A 23,411-nucleotide genomic window follows, 5' to 3' on the forward strand; every position below is an offset into this window, starting at 1 on the left:
ATGTAAAATTGAGCTTAGAACACATTATCTAAATGATAAAACCGTGAATTTAAAACCCAATGAATATGCTTGAAATGCTAAATCAGGCAAATATAAACCCAGGGAAAATTAATCATTTTACAGTAGTCAATTTTTGGCTTTTACACTGATATCTCAAGTACTAATCATCACATTTCAACTGCCCCCTAGTGAAAAAAGCTAACTACGGCCCTGCTGTTAATTTTGATTATCAATGTGTATAATACTGTTTTCAATCGCGGGTGAAAAATATTGTTTGTTAACTTGAACTACGAGCGCTCACTGCTTCAATGTGTATTTTTTAAACTTGCGCAAAGAGCCAAGTGATTATGCACTATTGTAATAAACATATATCGCTTTATATTTACTCCCATTTTCACATTTAAACACCCATGAACATTTTGATTTAAAAAGTAAGCCTATATGAGTGTTGCTGGACTATAGTAAGTACTCTGCCTGCTGCCAAGCTTCAAATGATGAATCACATACTTGTTTTATTAGTAACGTCTATCTTCAAACTTCCGGAAATTGGGCAACTGATTATGCCATATAGAAATGAATATCCCGCACTAATATGTTACACATACTTTACTAAATAGTGCCTTGCAATGACTAACACATTTCTAGGTTAACCACAGTTTTATAAAAAAGATGTATGAAATGGATTGTTTGAATAAACGAATTGGGGAGAATATTGACTAACCAGACTAACCTAAGGTACAACAAAAACTGATTCGTACAACATTTTCCTGGCGAAGTCTGGAAAGCTATCATTGGGCAGCAAATAGCTTGACATGTAGGCGTAAAAGCGCCCTCGCCGGCCGAACGGCATCAGACCTGTTGGGTTTGGAGCACCGCGGAGGGCGCGGCTCGGCAGCAAATTATCGCCGAAGATATTCAGAACAGAGCTGACATACACAACATGGAAATTGGTGCAAAAGTTCACTGCAATAAGAAGTAATACATTTTTCTGGCAGATAATCTGCCAGTATCCAATAAACATTGAGGTTTTAGTCTTGTTGAAGTCAGAGTTTTGACTATCGTTTTGAGTACAATCGCCCAGCTCGCATGTAACCCTGTATATCGCATCGCCAACAACTCAGAAAAGCAACACACACGCAGAAATATTGAAAATTCCTGAATTGTTTTCGACTATCCGAGAATATTTCGCACGTAAAATACTGACGACGATCCAATGAGAGTAGCTATTACGTTATAACGAGTTAGACGTAATGGGTCGTCATGATGACTGGGCATTTCCGTGTAAAGAGAACTGTGTGCGAGTATTACACATGTGATCATCGTGTCACACGAACAGAGGAGAATTATAAAATGCACTTCAGTCAACCAATCATTTGGTTTGCAATTTTTCCATGGGAGCCATGGCAACAGAAAACTGATGGCAAATACGGGAGCGCCATACAGAATGGAGTATCTCCGCTGACGAAATAATTTCCATTTTGAGTTATCTTGAAAATACGCAAAATATGGGTCATTAATTGCGTCCCATACGAAGAATACACTCTGAGCAACATTGAACCATGTTTGTGATATACTAAGTGTCGAGAGATAATTTGACATGGTAGAAGATAAAAATAGAGTGCATCATGGAATACCTCATCCAGGTGGCAGCGTATGACAGGGAATTCTTGTCAAACATCGCCATGCTGCGATCCACAAAAGTCGCACTCTTCAAAATTTAGACTGGAAAAGATAATAAATATTATTAATTTGGGCTTTCTGTTGGAAGTTGCCCAGAGTGTCTAAACGGGCTATGTACAGTGACGGGCATAACATACAATTGTTGGTTTACAGGAAATTCAATTGCACGCTGTATTGTATCCAATAGTGATCTGAATTTTGGGATATTAATAAAGATCAATCAATGCAGTGGTGAACTCCATAAATGAGTGACACATTGGACCAGGAATAGCTTCCTGGTCAAACATTGACAGGGAGTACAACAAGTGTTAGTTTTGCTCGTCCCTTTTTAAGACTGAAGAACAAACATTGTTGACTGTAAATGTGACATTTGCATTGACATTCCCTTGAACAGTGCGATTAAGACTTTCCGTTCGACATTGTGAAATTCTTTTGTTTTTATGCATACAAATACAGTATTTTTACCAAGTAAAATCATATTTATTAAAGTTATTGTTATTGTTATATATGACTTGTTTAACACACTACATAGTTTGTAATTTCGTTCTGCTTCTTTCAGCCATAAGATTCAAGACAAATAAAAGCAAAAATATAGAGAATATAGCAAATTATTTTTTTTTCTGTAATATTCTTGTGTAATCGGTAATTATGACAATTATTTACGGGTACATCTGGAATGCTTTTCGTTATGGATTATTTTTAATATAAATTTCTGAATTATCTTGTCAAAATCATTTTTTTTTCCATTTTTTTTCTCCCTAAAAACGAAAGAATTTCACAATGTCGAAAACGGAAAGTCTTTATCGTAATGTTTTTACCTCCTGGCATATCAGCAGACGTACCAAAATCAATATTTTGTCATCAAAGATACTTAATTTGTTAGTTTGTGTGTGTGATCAGCCAGTGGAGAGATTGACAGCAAAGATTCCCGGATGACGAACACCGACCATGTTCAACATAATACTCTCAAATGAATGTTCACTAGCACAATTTACAGATAAAATTATTCCACTGATACACATACACTCAACGCAATTTCGAGTAAAGCGACAAAGTGATAGCTTACACTAACAGTTCATTCAACACTGCTATGAAGTTGATTTGAATTCTACACGTGCGTATATTATATATGTTTGTATTAGTAACAATAATTTGTCAAACTCTGTCTCAAATTAATTCTTTTAGTATTTTTTGGCGAACACACTGTCATAAAAGACCCACTAAAAATAATGTCAGTTTGAAATACATCTATACATGTACATTGTAAGACCGTATATGTATATATAACATGTCACCTTTCACTTTTTGTATAACCTTGCTTTGGAAAACAATTGTAAAATTGCCTAAAGCCTATAAAACATGCTTCCCCCCTATTTTATACATTGGCTGTCTTAGAAACGAGTACAGTGACCCCGTATTTCATTTTCTAAATTTTTGTAACATGAAATGTCACGTAAAGTTACATCACCTTTACGTATCGTTGTCGCTTAGAATAATATTGGGTATGGATTGACAGGTCATATTTTCGGGGGATCTTTGTAGCTACAAAGAAAGGCAACATGTAGTGGCAGTGGCGTTAGAAATTGACAGTTGTTTCAGTTTACTCAAGGGTTTTAAATTTTGCATTTCCCAGAATAAATAACTCATACAATAAATGAACTTGCAGTAATGTCGCGACTATATCACGATAGTGGCGTTATCAAAGCACTTTTCGCAGGGGACACATTGTTTGAATGGAATCGTAATGAATTTCCTAATTTTGATGAACTGACAAATTCAAATGTACAAAAGTTTCAAATATGTTTTCGTCATCTGAATTACAAAAAAAGAATACAATTTTGGTACAATAAAAATCTTTTGTAAGCCACACCAGCAATCAGATTGTGAAAATTGTAAAATTACATTATCAAATGGCTGTCTATTTATTTCACGCGATCGCTTATTGTGTCATGTATTCTAGATTTAAAAAACAAACAAACAGTTAACATATCTATTCGCCACAACTTTCGTCAACAGTGGTTGCAGAATGTTTCATTACTGGAGCTGTAAAATTGGTTTAATTGCCTTAATGTTGATATTAGGAATGTGTCCTCTGTTAAATTTTTGAAAACAAAAATGAATTATACAGTTTATAGAATGAAGTTCGTTAAGTGGGTAGTAACTGATCAAATATACCTGCATAAATGAATGTAAATATATAGTATTATGTAAATATATATAAAATCGATACACATGAACATACATGGGGAAACATCAATTGTATATCATCATCGCTGACCGTAAACAAGGAGTTGTATTCTCTATATTATTTCTATACAGTTGTTCATAAATAATGTCCAATCGAATAATACATTTTAAGTCATGCCGCGTCAAGCTGGATTCGCTGTTTGAATAGCGTTTGAATAATTTTAGATAGTCCAGTCAAACGGATCAGTTTGGGTGGTGATTCAGTCACTCAGACAGACGATGATTTGTGCCTGGTTACCTGGCTAAAACCCGGAAACAAACATTCTCCTTAGGGTATGCATTGAACAGTTATCACCGAAATACTCCGTTTCATTGTTCTCTCATGAACCTAGCTCAATTGAGCACATACATTAGCATCTGTGTTTTATTGGATAAAACAATTTCTATTGTTACCTATGATTGTTATTTAATAATACATGTCTTCCGGGCATCAGCATTGACTATTACAATTTAAAATAAAGTATAATTACAAATTGCTTCATAGACATTCTACGTGGATTTGCAAACACAAGCATATAACAAGAAACAAGATGCACGTTGCCCGCAACTCGAAGTTCTGTTAACTGCCAATTTCGGTTTCAAATACCCCGGGGAAGTGTTCTATGTACTTCGTGTAATTAGGTGTTCCTATGCAAGGGATTTTTCCACAAAAAACGACGAATTAGGCCGAATTTTGTTATCGGTTGGCTTTATAATACCCCAACGGATCGTATTTCTGTGAAAGTTTGGCATTTTTGTCCTGATTTGTAGAAATCTGAAAAACGCGTTTCACAACTTGTCTTTTATTTAGTTTTATGCGGCATTCAAGATAGCGCCCACATAGTAAATATCGCATTTATTTTATTATCACGCGTGAGCCAGCTGACTGTGAACTACACGTATCACCGCAGATGTGTATTTGACTTGCCAGAATTCTACTCTGCTCAAATAGTGTCAAGATGTTAGAGGGCGCTTTAATTTGATAATTCCATGGGCTTTTCCAGGCGGACCAGTTGATTATATACATATATTATCAAGACCGACTGAATCCCTTAGGATTTAGTTACATGTTCATTTCACTATTCTTAGATTTTCGAAGTATGAACTTCAAGAGAAATATCACAAAAACTACATCGTTGACTTGAGAGCGCCCTCTGTTGGTGAGATTTACAACTAACGAAAATTATTTTATAAGTTAATGCGATAACTTTAACTAAAGCGACAAAAATATGCCAGTAGTCGATTTTGCTAGTGACGGGTCACCATGCTATGTAGTTTCAGAGTTTTACCCCGTTAAAACATGAAGATAGTTTTGTAACAAATTAATTACGACTGTGACTGTGACCGTGACGTCAGAAACCTTATAAATAGGGTTGAAGCAATTATATTGTTATGATCTATATAGTGTAACATAATTATCGATTATGTAAGCCATCCATTTTTCTAAAAATCCAAAAATGTACATGATACAGATTCATTTCATAACAACAATTGCATAATTAAGCATTTCCTGATAATTTGCGACAACCTTAATAACTCATCTTATATGTGTGTTTTTCTACCATATGCAACTTAACGAAATTTTGAGATACTACTAAACGTTTCTACCATAGCAACGAATTGTAAGTGACTCAAAAATTACCAATTTCATAGATGTTTGACCCACATTTTCTGTGAAAAAGATTTCCGCCCTGACAATGTATTTTTATCTGTTTTTTGAACATCAACATGGAATAAGACCATATTTTTAAAAATCACTGAAATCTGATCACCCGTTTAAAGTTATAAATGCTACTAATTTTTTTTTCAGAAGGATGAATAAAATAAAATATGAGGTCAGCGTACTCAAGTTCAAAGAAAGTCTATATACAGTATAGAATGACAATCTCATGTTTTGTCTGTTTTAGAACATTTTACTATAATTGTTTCCTACGGCATATATCTCAAAATGTCCTTCCTTCTATTACAAAAACATGGAAACTGATGAGAATATCTACCATTTGTTTATACTCTTCGTCAGTGTGTACCATATATGCAAAATGAAAACCCATGCTGTGAGCAATGTACGTCATGTCGCCCCCATCGTTCGTATATGAATTTCCTACGTATACATAACTAATTAGGGGGATATTCACTTGTCAAATCAGACCACCGCGCGGTGTGTGTCGTATATCTGCATCTCTACGATTCATTCTCTGAAAGCGAGGCGTTAATCAGTTCGCTGCAGAAACTAGCTTGACGTTCTTTCATGCTGAGCACCAGGAAAGGGTGGAGTGTTTATTTGGCGGATTTTTGCTGAGCCCAGCAGATGCTGACACATGCGTACTTGTGGTGAGTTCTTCGCGTCATGAGCCCATTTATTCCGGAAAATAACTCTGCTGAAACAACACTGGAAAGTGACTTAGTTGTCAACAGAACATTACCCGTGGAAGTGGTGACTCTTACGCCAAATATCACAACGTATCAGATGATACATTCAAGTAAGTATAATGTTCAATTTTACAGCGTTGTATTGTTCATCGGCAGTAGTATTCTAAACTATCTAGTTGTTTGGTAATTATGAATGTTTATTTCAAACGTAACATGGTATATTATAACGTAACGGAACGTTTCACAACACATGACAATGTAACACATTACAACGTAACACGTTGCAGCGGAACACCGCGTAACACACTACAACGCAACTTAACATATTACAACGCAACATAACGTAACACATTACAACACATCACAACTTAATGTATTACAACGCAACACAACGTAACACATTACAACGCAACACAGCTTAACATATTACAACGCAACACAACGTAACACATTACAACACATCAAAACTTAATATATTACAACGCAACACAACGTAACACATTACAACGCAACACAGCTTAACATATTACAACGCAACATAACGTAACACATTACAACGCAACACAACTTAACATATAACAACGCAACACAACGTAACACATTACAACACAACACTACTTAACATATTACAACGCAACACAACGTAACACATTACAACACAACAAAACTTAATATAATACAAAGCAACACAACGTAACACATTACAGCAAAACACAACGTAACACATTACAGCACAACGTAACACGTTACAGCGCAACACAATGTGACACACTACAACACAACACAACTTAACATAGTACAACGAATCACAACGTAACATATTACAACACAACACAACGTAACACGTTACAACGCAACACGACGTAACCCATTACAACAAATTACAACGAAACACATTACAAGACAACGTAACACATTACAACGTTTCAAACGAAATGCATCATTAGCAACCAGATCGGGTCAGTTATTTAGACAACTATATGATAAAGCACTAGTAAATGATCATGATTCATGTGAACACTGCAAAGTAACATGATCTATGTGACTGAACACTAGTGAGTAACATGATCCATGTGACTGAACATTAGTAAGTAATATGATCCATGTGACTGAACACTAGTGAGTAACATGATCTATGTGACTGAACACTAGTGAGTAGTATGATCCATGTGACTGAACACTAGTGAGTAACATGATCTATGTGACTGAACACTAGTGAGTAACATGATCCATGTGATTGAACACTAGTGAGTAACTTGATCGATGTGACTGAACACTTGTGAGTAACATGACTTATGTGACTGAACACTAGTGAGTAGTATGATCCATGTGACTGAACACTAGTGTGTAACATGATCTATGTGACTGAACACTAGTGAGTAGTATGATCCATGTGACTGAACAACAGTGAGTAGCATGATCCATGTGACTGAACACTCCTGAGTAGCATGATCCATGTCACTGAACACACCCGATTAACACGATCCATGTGACTGAACACTAGTGAGTAACATGATCCATGTGACTAAACACTAGTGAGTAAATGATCTATGTGACTGAACACTAGTGAGTAGTATGATCCATGTGACTGAACACTAGTGAGTAACATGATCCATCTGACTGAACACTAGTGAGTAACACGGCCCATGTAATTGAACACTAGTGACTAAAGTGATCCATGTGACTAAACACTAGTGAGTAACATGATCTTTGTCACTAAACACTAGTGAGTAACATGATCCATGTGACTGAACACTAGTGAGTAAATCATCTTTGTCACTGAACACTAGTGAGTAAATCATCTTTGTCACTGAACACTAGTGAGTAAATCATCTTTGTCACTGAACACTAGTGAGTAACTTATTCCATGTGACTGAACACTAGTGAGTAACAAGCTATAAATACATGTTCGAAAAAAATATGATCGACAAAATGATTGTTTTAATCATATGGTTCACTTTAACCCCGCATTGACAAGTGTACACACTACATTGTGTTTTATATAACTCTGGACAAACATTTCATTCGTTTTGAAATGTTAGTGTTTTACATTATTGAATTGCTTTAAGGGTTTGTGAGATTTATTCTGTTATTGTCGTTCTATAGCTGACCCTTGGGATGTACATGTGATATATAGCGTTAACGCTGATTGGTTTCATTTTATCAAATTTGAAATCTTAATTCCTTGAGCGTGTGTAAAATCGGGGAGGTTGGGGGGGTGAGATGAGTAATATATCAGTTTGTGCCTGGATTGAGAAACTGAAAAATGATTGAGTGCAGTTACTAATAGACAAATATGCTAATGAAGGTGTCGAAAACAAACATACTAATCGATTATATAAACTGCACGTCATTGTAAAACGTTTGATAAACCACTGATATTATTTGAAATCATAATTAGCTATGAGTTGGATAAAAACGTCAACAGTCGGCCATCATAATCTTGAGTGAAATATTCGTCTGTGTCTATGATAGAAACTGGTGAAGAGATTCGTGATGTTTTCTGCAAGTCTATCACTGAGAAATCAACTAGTTTCGACACTCAAAGCAAAAGCGAATCACTTAGCGGTGTATAACACTGACCTGCGCGTGCAAACATAGATCGTGCTCACATTGCATGCCATATTCCCCTAGCTATCTTACTGTATATTTAAAGTTCAGTTAAGCAAAGTTCAGAGGCGGCGGCACGATATTTTGCATGGGGGGGGGGGATCTGCTCACAACCTTGCACCGAAGGCGCGACCTTACTAGGGGGTCCGGGCATGTTCCCCCTTAACAATTTCGACACAAATTACTGACACAAAGGGTTTCAGCTTGATTTTGGAGTAGCAACATTTTTTTCGAGAGTGCGACCGCCCCCCCCCCCCCCCCACGGCCACTGAAGTTACACACATCTGTGTAGCGTCGTATTGATTACCAGTAGAAATATTTACTTCATTTAGTAATGGACACATCATTGAGTCGGGTGTTTTTTTTATCATCGCACTAATGTTACTTTTCATAACAAATTCTGCATAGTCGTTATGCAGTGCCGCATAGAAACACTTGATTTAAATGTACAGCATGCATAGTGCTAGCATTGTAACATGGATAATCGTCGCAAAGCCTCGCAAATTGTCTGTATGCAATTATAGTCGCTTTAGCAAACACAAAGTGTGAAAGAAACAACCACTTGGGACGAGAACGTAATGTGGGAAAGCCCCAGGGTGACTGATTTGATAGAATCGCTTGCAGACAAGTCTACTTACGTATCAGTATAAAGATGTTTGTTGGACATTATAAGTCACAATTCACCAAATGACGTAATAAGGCTATTCAGTATTTGGAAGTGATTTATAAGTTTAATTTTTTGAACGTTAAAACAGAAATTTATACTTTACTACACGATCAAACTCTTAGCATATTAGCATGTTACTCATGATGCATTGCGAAATCACACATGACGTCACATCCTTTTCTGTGGTCGCCAGAAACACGGTTTGATAATACTATATGATATGCGGTGAAGCGAATGAAGATTTAATTCTACAATATACAGAGAAGCGTCTTACATTTGGTTACTGGTTACGTAATGACTTACACACATAGGGCAACACTATTTGCAAAATCACCGTTCAGTTTTTTTTTTTTTTTGCACACGCACTTTGTATGCAAAGTGAATGAACCAGAGGATGCGGAAGTGACGTATAGTCAGACTGGCACACTACCGATAATATAATCCCCATAGGTGACCGTATAAACTCAGTTACTTTAGTTTTTTGGAGCCAATATGGAGTCTCTTACTTGTAACCCGTTATTGACAAAATATCATTCAAGCTAATAAATACTGTAAAATACTTTATTTTAACTGGAATTAATTTTTCACCGAAAAGACATTTTGGTGCTTTTTATGGAATTTATTTTCACTGATTTTTGACAAGTTGAATGTGAAATATAGGAAAAAGGGTATGTTCACTGAATTTTATTTTCACTGAATCATTACTTCAGCGAAAAATTAATTTCAAGCGAAAATAAAGTATTCTACAGTAGTTTATTTCGACATGAATTCGTCTCTTCCCAAGAAAAATATATGAGACTTCCAGGAGAAAAAAAAAAACGTTGAGCATAACGCACATCGGAAATTGATTGGTTGCCTAGTTCTACCTATGTCAGCCTTTTAGGTTAGTGGTTTCCACAACTAATCACGTGATAAGCCACGAAGCTGATTAACCAGGGGTGATAAAATGTCAAGCCTTCCAGCCAAATGTATTCAATCTGTTAGGAGACTATACTAGAATGGAAACAGATAAAACATAGAATGAGAGATATTTAATCTCGGGCTTGTATTGGAGAGGGTATAGGGTATTATGAGAGGCCAGTGATAAGAAATAATCCTCTTTATTGGTAAGATACATCTCTCACAATTTACCGATTTCTGAACAGTATTTAAATTGTTCTTTGATTTATTATTGGTTAATTAAGGGCGTTCAAATGAGAACTTGTCAAATCTTTGTTAATGACACTTCTATAATAATAAAATGAATGTACATCCTTTTACTTTTAAAAGTTGTCTTCCATGTTTGCACAAATCTCCATCGGTACAACAGTGGACAGAATAGCGCGTGCGTTCAATGTACACAGCGAGTCTGGGGACGCGTGTATTGGACACGTTATTATTATTGTGTTTAATTATTTACAGCCATGTCTCATTCCAGTGCTTTTTGATTCTTCGCATTTGTAAGAATTATGGACCCGATTACAATCTATCGCCCCTGTGATACCATGACTCTGAGTGGCGAGTCGCTTGTAAACAATATATCAAATTAACAACTGGTCTAACTACAATTTGGCTTGCGAATGTCACCTTCTCTGCGTTCGTTAGTCATCTATTTATTTTACGTAACTTACCCGTTATTACTATGATACTTCTAATTGGCATTATTGATTTGCGGTTTATAAGGTACCGTTTAGTCCAAAGCGCCACATGCAGTTATTGCCCAACTCTCGTTATACAATGTGTTTTACACGCGTTGTGTACGTCGCGTGAGGTTCATATGCAACACCACTCAACACTTAGTAGTTCACCACATTCATTGCATGACAATCATCCTTACATACAGCGCCGTGTACACGCACCACCTTTGGCAGTTATTGGTTGTGTCTTCAAAACAATGGGTGCTACAAAATCTATACAGATACTTATACCAAAGTTCAATTTTTTAAAATCATGTGTATGCACGGGGATTATATCAAAAACAAAATTAACACTAAGATAATTTTTCCGTTTTCGACATTGACATTATTTCTTTTTTTATGGGGAAAACAGACTGAAAACACCTAATTGAGAAATATATTAAGAATAATTCATAACGAAATATATTTCCTATGCACCCTTTAATAATTTTCATAATTACCGATTACATAAGATTATTACAGGAAAAAGATAATTTGCTATATTCCCTATATTTTTGTTTTTTATTTGTCTTGAATTATGACTGAAAGTATCTGAATGAAATAACAAACGATGTAGTGTGTTCAACAACTCATGTATGAACAATAACTTAAATAAAATATGATTTTACTCGGTAAAAATACTGTATTGTTTTGCATAACAACGGAAAATTTCACAATGTCGGAAACGGAAAGTCTGTATCGTAGGTGTCAGCATGACGTTATATATATATATATATATTATGTTGGTTTACGATATTGTTTATTGTATTACGTAATATACCAAATATAAAATTCATCAACGCGTTCTCAGTAGGTAATTTGTACATAGTGCCCGGGCCTTTTACTATAATTATGAATTGCTTTTTATTTGCGTATATGACACTGAACGAAATGCTCAGTGGCGTAGGAGTACCAAGCCAACCAGTGTCGCAATAATGCGGTTGGGCAACAGAACTTTTATTAATTGCCATGTAGCATTGCTGTGAAGATTCTCATTACTTTGTATGCTGGAAATCTGCAGGCAAGATTCTTTTGATCAAAACGAATATTGCAAAGTATAGTTCCATAGTTGAAAGCGAATGCAGAATATAAGAGATACAGCATGGTTCATTGAATCACAGCGAATTCTGAATTTATGAATTACATCTCTTTCGTTCAAATTAAATATTTAAAATGAGTCTGACAATTTAATATGTGAAATGCAGACGTGGTTTCTTGAACCAATACAAGTAATAAATCTGTGAACTGCAGACGTGTTTTTGTTCGATACGAGTACGTGTAAAGCAGACGTAGTAGTTCTTGGAACTACTACGAGTAATTAAACTATAAGCTGTATTTTAGATCAACGCGTACGCATGAAACATAACATTTAGTGTTATTTGAATCATTTACATATTCAAATCATATATTTTGTTTCTGATTAGAAAGCAACCGGCGACAAATGGGTGAGTTTGTGTAATTTTAAGTGAGTTCTTTTTTTAACTATGTACGAATTGCAAACACAATTCAATTGTCGGTTAAAATGCGTGAGTGAGTTTCATAATCGTCCTGCAAGGAGAATTACATCATGTCAACAAATATATCGGTATTGGTTATGTGTGACGTTGATTATTGTGGATACAGCGTGCTAAAGTTGTCATAGCAGATCCGCCGGCTGGGATTGTATGTGATTATTATGAAAACATTGCCTGAAAGCTTGATGTGGTTTGATTAACACAGAGAGACAGAAACATGTCGCTAGGACAGATGATTACAATTACCCTAGGACATACTGCAACCGTTTTACCGTTTAAAAAAATGTGATTCATACTGCATTAGTCATGAAATAAGAAGTTTTAATATTGATGTTTTTGTTGATGTATTTATGAATTTATTACGTTCTGCTGCTGATAAAAGCGGCATGTTTCGTAAGGTATACAGTCAGTCTAGAAAACAACCGCCATGGTTTGATTTGGAGTGTAAAAAAAACAGCAGAAAAATACAGGCAGGTTGTTACGTTTGTTTCGCAACTCATCTAATATGCAAGATTTTCATAACTACCATACAATCCGTAACAGGTTTAAAAATATGTGCCGTGATAAATCACACCATTACAAAACACAATTAAGTTTACGTCTAACTCGTACCCAAGATAAGTCATTTTGGTCAACGCTTAGACAGATAAATTACACTAAAAGTCATGTTACTGGGTCACCAGGGTCATCTATAAATCCTCAAAAATGGTTTGAATATTTCAGTACCCTATTTTTTCACAAAATGAATCCAATAGTGATTTTGCTTTGGCAAACGACCTGGCAAATGTAATTAGTAAATTAGACTATTTTCTTCCAGGTGATATGGAAATCGATTGGGACATTGTGAATGGTCCTATCTCAGATGACGAGATACATGAAAAAACGGTAAATCAGCAGGTCCAGACGGTCTGATTGGCGAATTTTTCAAAAATGCAGAACTATTTGTGATCCCCTATCTAAATATTCTTTTTAATTCAATTGTTGATACCGGAGCTTTCCCAAGTATCTGGTCAAAAGCGATTATTGTCCCAGTTTACAAAAAAAAGGCCCGATTGATGACCCAGGGAATTATAGGGCAATTTCTTTACTCAGTATTTTGGGTAAACTTTTCACCTCTATTTTGAACTGTCGACTCTACTATTGGTCGGACGCTCTTGGCAAAATAAATGAAGCACAGGCAGGTTTTAGGCACGGGTACTCAACTTTTGATATTGAGTAATATCTTTATTCTACAATCTTTAGTACAAAAATACATCACACGTAAAAGAGGGAAATTCTATTGTGTTTTTGTAGATTTTTCCAAGGCCTTTGACATGGTAGAGAGACAGCGACTATGGTATATTTTGATAAAGGGTGGGGTGACAGGAAAAATGTACCGTATACTTGCTAGTATTTACTCCAATGTTAGATCGTGTATTAGAACATCAAATCAGTATACGGAATATTTTGACTGTTCAATTGGTGTCCGCCAAGGTTGTATGTTAAGTCCCTTCCTATTTTCCTTCTTCATTAATGAACTAGACATTGGACTACAACAGTCCCCTCACCATGGTATTCAACTTTCCCCTGACGTCATTGAAGTAATCGTTTTCAAAGCGGGGGGTCACCTAGCCAAATCTGAAAAGTGGTATTTTAAAAACACACAGCTGGGGGTAGTCTCACATTACAAATATTTGGGAATGTTGTTATCATGTTGGTTACAGTGGACACCTGCAACGAAGTCTTTAGCACAACAAGCTAAAAAAGCATTTATGGCTATTATGAACAGTACTAGAAAAATTGACCTTTAAATTATGATTCATTCTTTAAAATATTTGATTCCACGATTTTACCTATTTTAACATATGGTTCGGAGGGATGGGGATTTGCAAAATATGAATGTATGGAACGTATTCAATACCTTGCTTGCAGATATTTCCTTGGTGTTTCCACACGATCACCTAACAATTGTGTACTGGGCGAGTGTGGAAGATATCCTATTTTCTTTTACACCGCAAAAACGATGCATCAAATATTGGGCTAAAATCATCAATATGCCAAGTAAAAAATACCCACGTAAATGCTACAACATGTTATATAACATAGACAAATCGGAGGTGAGGGCGAAAATTACCTGGGTGGCAGACATAAGGAAACTATTGTTTTTGTGTAAATTAGAACATGTTTGGTATTCGCAGAAAGTTGGCAATATTCAAGATATTGTAAGCGTATTTTCATGTCGTTTTAAGAAATGCCTACATTTTGAGTGGCTTACTGATATTTGTTCCTTAGACAAACTGGTTACATATCGGGAATTTAAGGTTACATTGCAGCCGGAAAAGTACTTAAAATCTGTTGGAATGTATTCCCATAGAGTAGCTCTTGCATGGTTTCGATGTTCTTCTCACTGCCTTCGCATTGAAAGAGATCGTAGTGTCACTAATTGGGAGAGACGAACGTATTTGCCCTCTTTGTGACATAGATGAAATTGAAAATGAGTTTCACTTTCTCCTTGTTTGCCCATATTACCATGAATTGCGAACATCATACTTATCCAATACATTTTATAATACCTCATCATTTTACAACCACTGGCTGCATACATCTTTCATGCATTGAAACTTAGGAACGAGATATGTGATTTTATTTAAATATTCTGCAAAGTATTTTTTATTTTTCGAATATTCTTCTTGTACGTGTAAATACTTTCATGGGCCGATGGACTTAAATTTGTAAATAAAGACCATATAAATATATAACAAATTGTAATAAGAAGTTTCTGTCTGTGCACTCTTAAAGCGGGGGAGTCGTCACCTACGCATGCGTCAGATGGCCATAGCGTGTCATTGTTTACAAACAAGCGTCTACCCATGAGCCTTTGCGTTTTTAGCGTGTGTTGTTATCGTCGGTTGAGACTCAATTCCCGCGCGTGCGCAGGTGACGACCGAGAATTGAGTTCCCCAATCACATTATGCTTCATTTCGTACCAGTTAGTATTTAAACTGCCAGGGAGAAGTCAAATTCCTGGACCGAAGTATTTACAAATTTCTCAAATACTCAAACAAAACCCCTGTATTGGCCTCCATTCTATAATGCGAGGGATTCAGATGGGCCTGGGGCAGCCTATGATATATTGTCTGATGCAGGTAAAAACTCCCAATGGAAGACCTCTAACTAAGTTTACTTAAACGACGTAAATATATGAAGACTCATACTGCCATGTGAACGCAAATAACATAATCTATAATTGCAATCAATTTAATGAAAGCCAATGTCTTGGTGAATCGTCAAATTCATCATTGATAAAAGTAAAAGAAATCGTTATCAAGATTGGTTAGCGTCACGGCACACTTTCACGAACGAGAGCTTGACATGATATCATGATCTTTATCTTACTTTGAAAAAAATACACTCGCTCATCACCATTAGCAATTTCGATTTTAACCACACTTTTGACCAGACGTGTTATATATTCACTGCTTCTTTGAGACTTGAGACTCTGTAGTTAAGATATCAAACATATTTGCAGCATTTCACTATTCTCTTGTTCAGAAACTCAAAATATCAAATTTATGTCAACATGTGACAGCGTTATATGTATGATATACCGAACATCCCGATTATAAAGCAAATATTGAATAATGTATTCAATGGAGGTCAGGGTAAATGACACTTTCAATTTATCTTTGTAGTTAGTGACAAAATACATGTCCCGAGGTAATGTAGCAGTAAGCGTTGATTCAATATATTGTTAATAATAATACTGTTTATGGCGAGTTGATTTAGCCTACACATTAGGCGGCGGCTTTCCTGATTTCTTTAGTAGTGATTCACTGTACATTGATAGTATATATATTTATCCTACATCTTGTGTAGATGTGATATGAGTAATCATAAACATTATACACATCGGCACCGGTAGTGCACATTAGTAATTAACTAAAAACACATTACTCTGATTTAGTGAAAGTATTTGTTGGTGCTAAGATGCTTTGTACTTCTGCCAACCGACATATTACCATTAATTATTGGCAATCCGCTGCCAGCTAGATTGCCCGTTTAATCACTAGGTCTGTTCACTTTTCTGTCTGCGTGTCTACATCTGGAAAAAATGCCTGCTCTGATGTTGTCATGGCAACAGTCGAAAAACTATTTTTTTTTTACTTTTCGCGCTAAATGCATTTCCTTCTTCACATCTTGAAGTTAAAATCGCGAGCATGTCACACTCAACTCTGCTTGAGTGTGTTCTTGAAGCTGGTATTTTGTTTTTTTGAAATAATTCTTTGTCGCCAATAAATTTGACCCAGAATTTGGGGTGACGTTTTTTGTCAGAAATAGCGTCTTATCTTTTCCGCGATTTTTTATTGTTGGCTGACTGATTGTGTACAAACGTGACAAGCACAGTTTCTTTAACAACAAATTTTCAACACTTAGTTCATTAATCGTTCAAATGTTTAAGTCATTCAACTGTACTGAATCCTGGACTTCATTGAATGCACAAGTGCAACAAATGTTCAAGTCTAACAAGCAAGCTCATCAAGTAATTGTCTAAAATCGGTTCAATGTAAGTTTTGTCAGGCTCAGTAGAGACCCTTCCAGCCTACCGCCTTGTCTGTATCCTACCGGCTTGTTTGCATTAACTTTTTAGCTCCGCTGTCGACTTTGTCGAGCGGAGCTTATCATATGAGTGATTGTCCGTCGTCGTCCGTCGTCCGTCGTCCGTGTCAATGTTTTACTTTTTCGACTTATTCTTGAAAACTACAAGCCTGAATGCTTTGATACTTGGTGTATATGTGCCTTGCTTAGCCCTCTTTCCGATTTGCTCATTTCATGGTGATATCTTCAATTCTCTAATTTTGGTGAATATTTTTGTCATTTTTGGTAAAAAGTGATATTTTCGACTTCTTGTTAAAAACCGTAAGTCCAATTACTTTGATATTACATATATACGTACTACATGTGAAACTCTCTCAGATTTGTTCATTTTGTAATGATATCTTTAATTTTCTAATTTTGGTGAATATTTCTGTCATTTTTGGTAAAAAGCGATATTTTCGACTTCTTGTTAAAAACCACAAGTCCAATTGCTTTGATATTACATATATAGGTTCTACATGTAGACCACTTACAGATTTGTTCATTTCATGATGATATCTTTAATTCTCTAATTTTGCTTAATATTTTTGTCATTTTTGGTAAAAAGTGATACTTTCGACTTCTTTGTTGAAAACCGCAAGTCCGATTGTTTTTATGTTACATATATAGGTACTACATGTGGACCTCTTTCAGATTTGTCAATTTCGTGGTGATATCTTCAATTATCTAATTTTGATGATTTTTTTTGTCATTTTTGGTGAAAAGTGATATTCTTGAATTCTTGTTGAAAACAGCAAGTCCCATTGCTTTGATACTATATATATTGTTCATTTGCTAATGATATCTTCTGTTCTTTTATTGAAATACGCATTGCTAACAGCGGAGCTATCTCAGTCGACTGGCTGCTTGTTTGTGATTTGTTTTTGCCTGGATCGACTTTGTTCAAACTTAATAAGCTTGTTATGCCTAAACTCTAGTTAGGTGGAAAGATTTGACAAACCATTCTGTCCTATTGTCATGAAAACGACCAACAATACGGTTGTTTACGTCTCCAAACGTATTGCCAACCGTCGTACCGGCTTCTAAGAGGTATTTGCCACTATGATTCTGTTTTGCTTTGACATGGATTCCATTCAAAATTGTTTCGAACGATTATGCATTTAGTCCTCATTAGCATCTCAGTCGACTACTCATTGTGCAACTCGAGAACAGGCTTTCCAAATTAATAAATATGCGGTAAGATAGTTTTCAGCGATATAAACGTTCATCTGTATTATTTTGACACCCGGGTCCTGTTGCATAATACTTTTGACATTTAAGTTTTTTTCCCGTACATTGCTATTAACATACGCATACGCATAACACACGCATAGAATTAATTTACCCAGGGTAATATCAGTGTCCGTTATATACTAATGCATTGTTACATCTGATTGAATATCGCTAAAAGGTCGAAAGTCAAATATTTTATTTAAATGTACCTAAGGTTTCTACTGGTGGGTCACGCTGCGTCAAAAAATGTTCTTTGTCATTGTCATCCATCTCATAATGAGATTAGTGGAGCCCCCGTTTGTAAAAGGTCGCGTTCGTATTTCATTTTGAGTGAATCAGAACAGTTGCAAACACGGTAAGCCGGAAAACCGGACACAAGGAATGTCAGCTTATTTTTATCCGCATTAGAAAAATGTTTCAGCCATTAGTGTTATTAAAGCAGAAAGACTTATGTCCGACATAAAACACTATCCGCGCTGTAGCCATTGAAATGTTTTTAATCTTGAGAACTCTAAATGTCAGGAAACACCATGTATGCGCAGTCTGTGAGGTATAATATAGATTCAATAGTTAATTATATACACAGTGAAGATATAAATATTTGTATTATTTGTGTGACACACAGTCCTATAAAGTTGTTGAAATGTTTATGCCACGTAACCCACTCTCTGTCATTGCTGGTGATTTATCGTATCCCATACGCGGATGTACATAGGGTTGATTTTAATACATTCTGAAATAAGCTTCCCATGCATTTAGAATCTTTGGCTGTACTATCTGTCCGACCTTCAACTGTAGATGATTTTAACATACATGTCGATAGTGAAATCGTGATGGTATTAAATTCCGTAATTTATTTTATGATATGAATGACGACAACGTCTCAGAGGTTGGATCACACTTTGCATCTGATAATAACTCGTACTTCTAACCAAACTCTATTACTATAGACAAATTCTTTCCATGCTCGTAAGTTTTGTAAGTATGTGAGTAAGCCACCATTAGCTAAACCTTGAGTGAATTTCATAAAGTTTGAGATAATTTATGTTAATTTGCTTAGGTACGATGTTCTTTTACACTGCATATATCAACTGATATGAATACAGATTACACGCCCTCTGGTCTTAGCTTAGTTATTGACAGACTTTCTCCTGACATAATTGAACAGGTTTCATTAAGACTCAGTCATACCATGACTTCCTGGCTAGCGTTCTCTGGCGTTTGAGGAAACGTTGGTAGTCGCCCAAAGTCGCTGGGACAGCGCCAGAAGAGCGCCGTGAGAACGCTAGTGAACGTCGGTAATCGTTGCTGATCGTCGGGAATCGGCGGAGAACGGTGATCCAAAAACAAAACAAAAAAACACATGCACATAAGTTCTCATTTGAGACCAGCGTTCTTCAACGTTTATTTTTAAACGCTGTTAAACGTTAAATAACGTTCTTCGATCGTTTTGCTAACGTTCGACGCGTTCGACAATCGTTAGTCAGTCGTTGCTCAAGCGTTACTTAGTTGTTACCAATCGCTCGCTTTGCAGTGAACAACTCACTAGCGACATGTCAACGACCGCTGAACGTACCCCTAGCGCACTAAAGCGTGCGACTAACGTCAAATTAACGACCTGACGTTAGATACACGCTCAACACGCTCACTTAACGTTTAAAAGTCGTTCGTCGCGCGCTAGTGACACGTTAGCACATATTAAATGATTTCCAGGGGTATCTTACTTGGTCGCTCATTACACGCTCCTCGTGCGTTAGGAACACGCTAGTCATACGTTTAGGCACTCGTTAATCGAACGCTGGACGTGTCTACCTCGTTCCAGAACGCTCGGAAATTGGACGATTGGAACGTTCAGAGAACGCTGACCAAAACGTTATGGTGTGATAGGGCCATTACGTGTACGTCAGTCACGGTGCGCCACACTAGAGCACAATACCACTATGGTACTTTCAGATTGAAACAAAATGAATTACACTGCTTAGTGAGGAAGTTTGAAATTGAGCATATTGTATTAATATTGCTTATTAGGAACAAATGTGATAAAAAGGGTTTATTTTCACGAACGTGTTGCATCGGAAGGCGGGGATACCCTAATCTGAACATCGCATTTTTTTTTTGGGGGGGGGAAGAAAATGGAGTTGCTTTTAGAGAGAATATTGATACGATTATAATCCTGTCAGTGATTCTAGTCGAATTGACGACAGTCTGCGGTTTATTTTTTAAATGTCTGTCTCATAATGACATTTTAGAAACTCGTTAATAAATCGACAATCAAATCATATGTTCTATATCTGATTTCAACGAGAATTTTGACGCGAATCATGAGCAGTATTTTGTGCATTTTCAATTCTTCTCCTGAATGTGGTGTCTTTTTTCTACGATGAGCCAAAGATGCATTCAATCTGTATATAACAAATATCATAATATGGAAACGGCCCCACTCAACCTGAAGGTAAATAACAATATTCTACACTCAAATGAACGGACAATGAGTTGATATTTTTGGATTTAAGCGCTAGCGTTGAAATTATTGATTCTTTTACTCTGGGTTAGAAACGTGTTTTGGTATCATTTCATACCACATCTCAAACTGATTAAAATATGTAATTATGTTTTTATAAATATTTCATTTTTTCAGTTTATTTATTTGCTCGTTTTTTTTTTTAAGTTTTGGTAATCGCGAAATGGGTCGCGGGCTTGAGTGCTTGAGGGCTTGAGGGCTATCGACAAACTGTCAACATATAAATAATAAATAAAGTTGATAAAATAAAATGAAAAAAATGTCGTTACTCCTAATCTTGTTCAAACAAATCATCAGATTTGTTTGAATCTTACAACGAGGTTACACTCGCCGACAGTCATTTTTGTGAAAAAAAAATAGTTGTTTTAATTACGAACCTTGTTTGCAAACATTTTCCCTGTATTTAATCCAAAATGGCCGCCACAGCAGAGTTGGTCTCTATAGAGAAATCGCATAAACATTACCATAGAAAAAAGATTGTGGCACCGCTGGTTATCAATTGCCTTTTTCCACACATCGAACTATCAAGAATTTGTAGTGATTTTCAATTCCGCACTTTTGTCACAAATTAACAGTGTACATCCTTGAATGCCACAATTATATTCAACTACACTCGTACTGCACATATTCTATTCTATTCTATTCTATTCTATTCTATTCTATTCTATTCTATTCTATTCTATTCTATTCTATTCTATTCTATTCTATTCTATTCTATTCTATTAGTACTGTGTCACAGTTGAAAGTTCTACTTTTAACCACGGTAATTTGACAGCGCAGTTTTCATGGAAACACACAAACTATGCTTTAAATATATTTTTATTTAAACATGGATCAACACACAGGCATGAATATGAGCCATTTGCCCTTACATAATAATAACAGTTTACCGTTAACCAAGCAAAGTTTATATTATTTGGTGCAGACCGTGTGAGACAATAATTCAAATTGAAGAGGCTATAGGCGAGTGATTGTGTCTTTACAATGTTTTCATTGTACAACTAGTAATTTGCATACAATTAGGTAATCAATTTTGCATAACATGTATTTTAATGACTGCTATTGGTACCAATAAATCCAGCGTCGTCGTGTTTTTAAAAATGTTATACAGCAATACATCTATCATTGAATGTATGGATGTAATTTGCATTGCCTCAAGTCATATTACGTAGTGTTATCGCAACTATATTAACATTTATAATGAAATGCGATTATATCGATAAAACACTGATTTTTATACTTTAATATCCAGAAACACACATCACATTATCGTTTTGGTGCCGTTTTTGTATTTGGCTAAGTGGTTAATATGTTATTGCAATTATGCATTTCCATAAATGTTGCTTCAAATGTGACGTCATCCATCGTTTAATATATTTGTTATTTGAGCAAATATATAACTTCAATGTTGATTACATGCAAATGAGACGAAATGAATGAATGTTAAAATTATAATATCTATTTCACCATTTCCCGTTATTGAAACATATGATTGAAAAATAGTAGTTGCCTATATCACGTCAGTTATGGTAGCGAGTAAAAACATCGCTGCATGTTTGTTCAAACATTAGCTCGAATCCTATAGGCTAAAGCAGAAGTACATATAGGCTGTCACAATATCATTACCACAGCAACGACAAAAAAACCTTCTTCATCTAACCGGCTGTGAAATTATAACGATTTCTTTGAGTGCCTGGTGATCTTGGCAACATTCATCCATATGACGACTTTGTCCGTCACATCCTTTTGAAGAATCGCGGTCACTTGAAGTTATAGCCTATAGTTTATTACTACTACTACGACGACGATAGAAAGTATCTGTGCACTAACACGAAATCTTCACCCATGTTTGAACCAAGTCTATTTGCCCTAGGCACGAGTCAGATTGGTATGTGAAATGATGGGTGAGCTCATTACTCAAAAACAATGTTACAGTAACGGCGAAAACGTTATATCAATTACAACAAATCTCCCCACGGCTTCAAACATTAGAAACAGCTCATCAGCCTATATTAATTAAAGAGTACAGACGTAAGATTTATTATAGGCTGGTCATACAAGTGTCAAACATTCACTCAATAACGTTATCAAGTAGGAGTAATGAAGTTTACAGAGTTTTATAATAAAATACAACATATGTGTTAAAGGTTTCTTTAACAGTTATTTTTAGTGTTCTCTGATGGCACATATAGTTTTCTGGAAAATACATAAAAGATAACTAGCCTATAATTCAACACATACAGTTCGTTTCACGTCTTATCAGGATGCGCAGTGTATTGAATTTTAACGTCGTCCGCGCGTCTGCGTAACGTACACTGCGC

General features: G+C 35.8%; 1 protein-coding gene across 1 annotated transcript in view; it reads left to right on the forward strand.

The window, feature by feature from the left end:
* Window positions 1–6,151: 6,151 nt before the first annotated feature.
* The window catches only part of LOC102804541 (synaptotagmin-15-like), a 50,054-nt gene continuing 32,794 nt past the window's right edge, over window positions 6,152–23,411 (forward strand). The window contains exon 1 of the mRNA XM_078007192.2: window positions 6,152–6,386. Within this exon, the coding sequence (XP_077863318.1) occupies window positions 6,254–6,386 (133 nt within the window). The 5' untranslated portion in view covers window positions 6,152–6,253. The remainder of the gene's footprint in view (window positions 6,387–23,411) is intronic.

Source organism: Saccoglossus kowalevskii, chromosome 19 (assembly GCF_978046115.1).
Source record: "Saccoglossus kowalevskii chromosome 19, keSacKowa6.1, whole genome shotgun sequence".
Taxonomy (NCBI): Eukaryota; Metazoa; Hemichordata; class Enteropneusta; family Harrimaniidae; genus Saccoglossus; species Saccoglossus kowalevskii.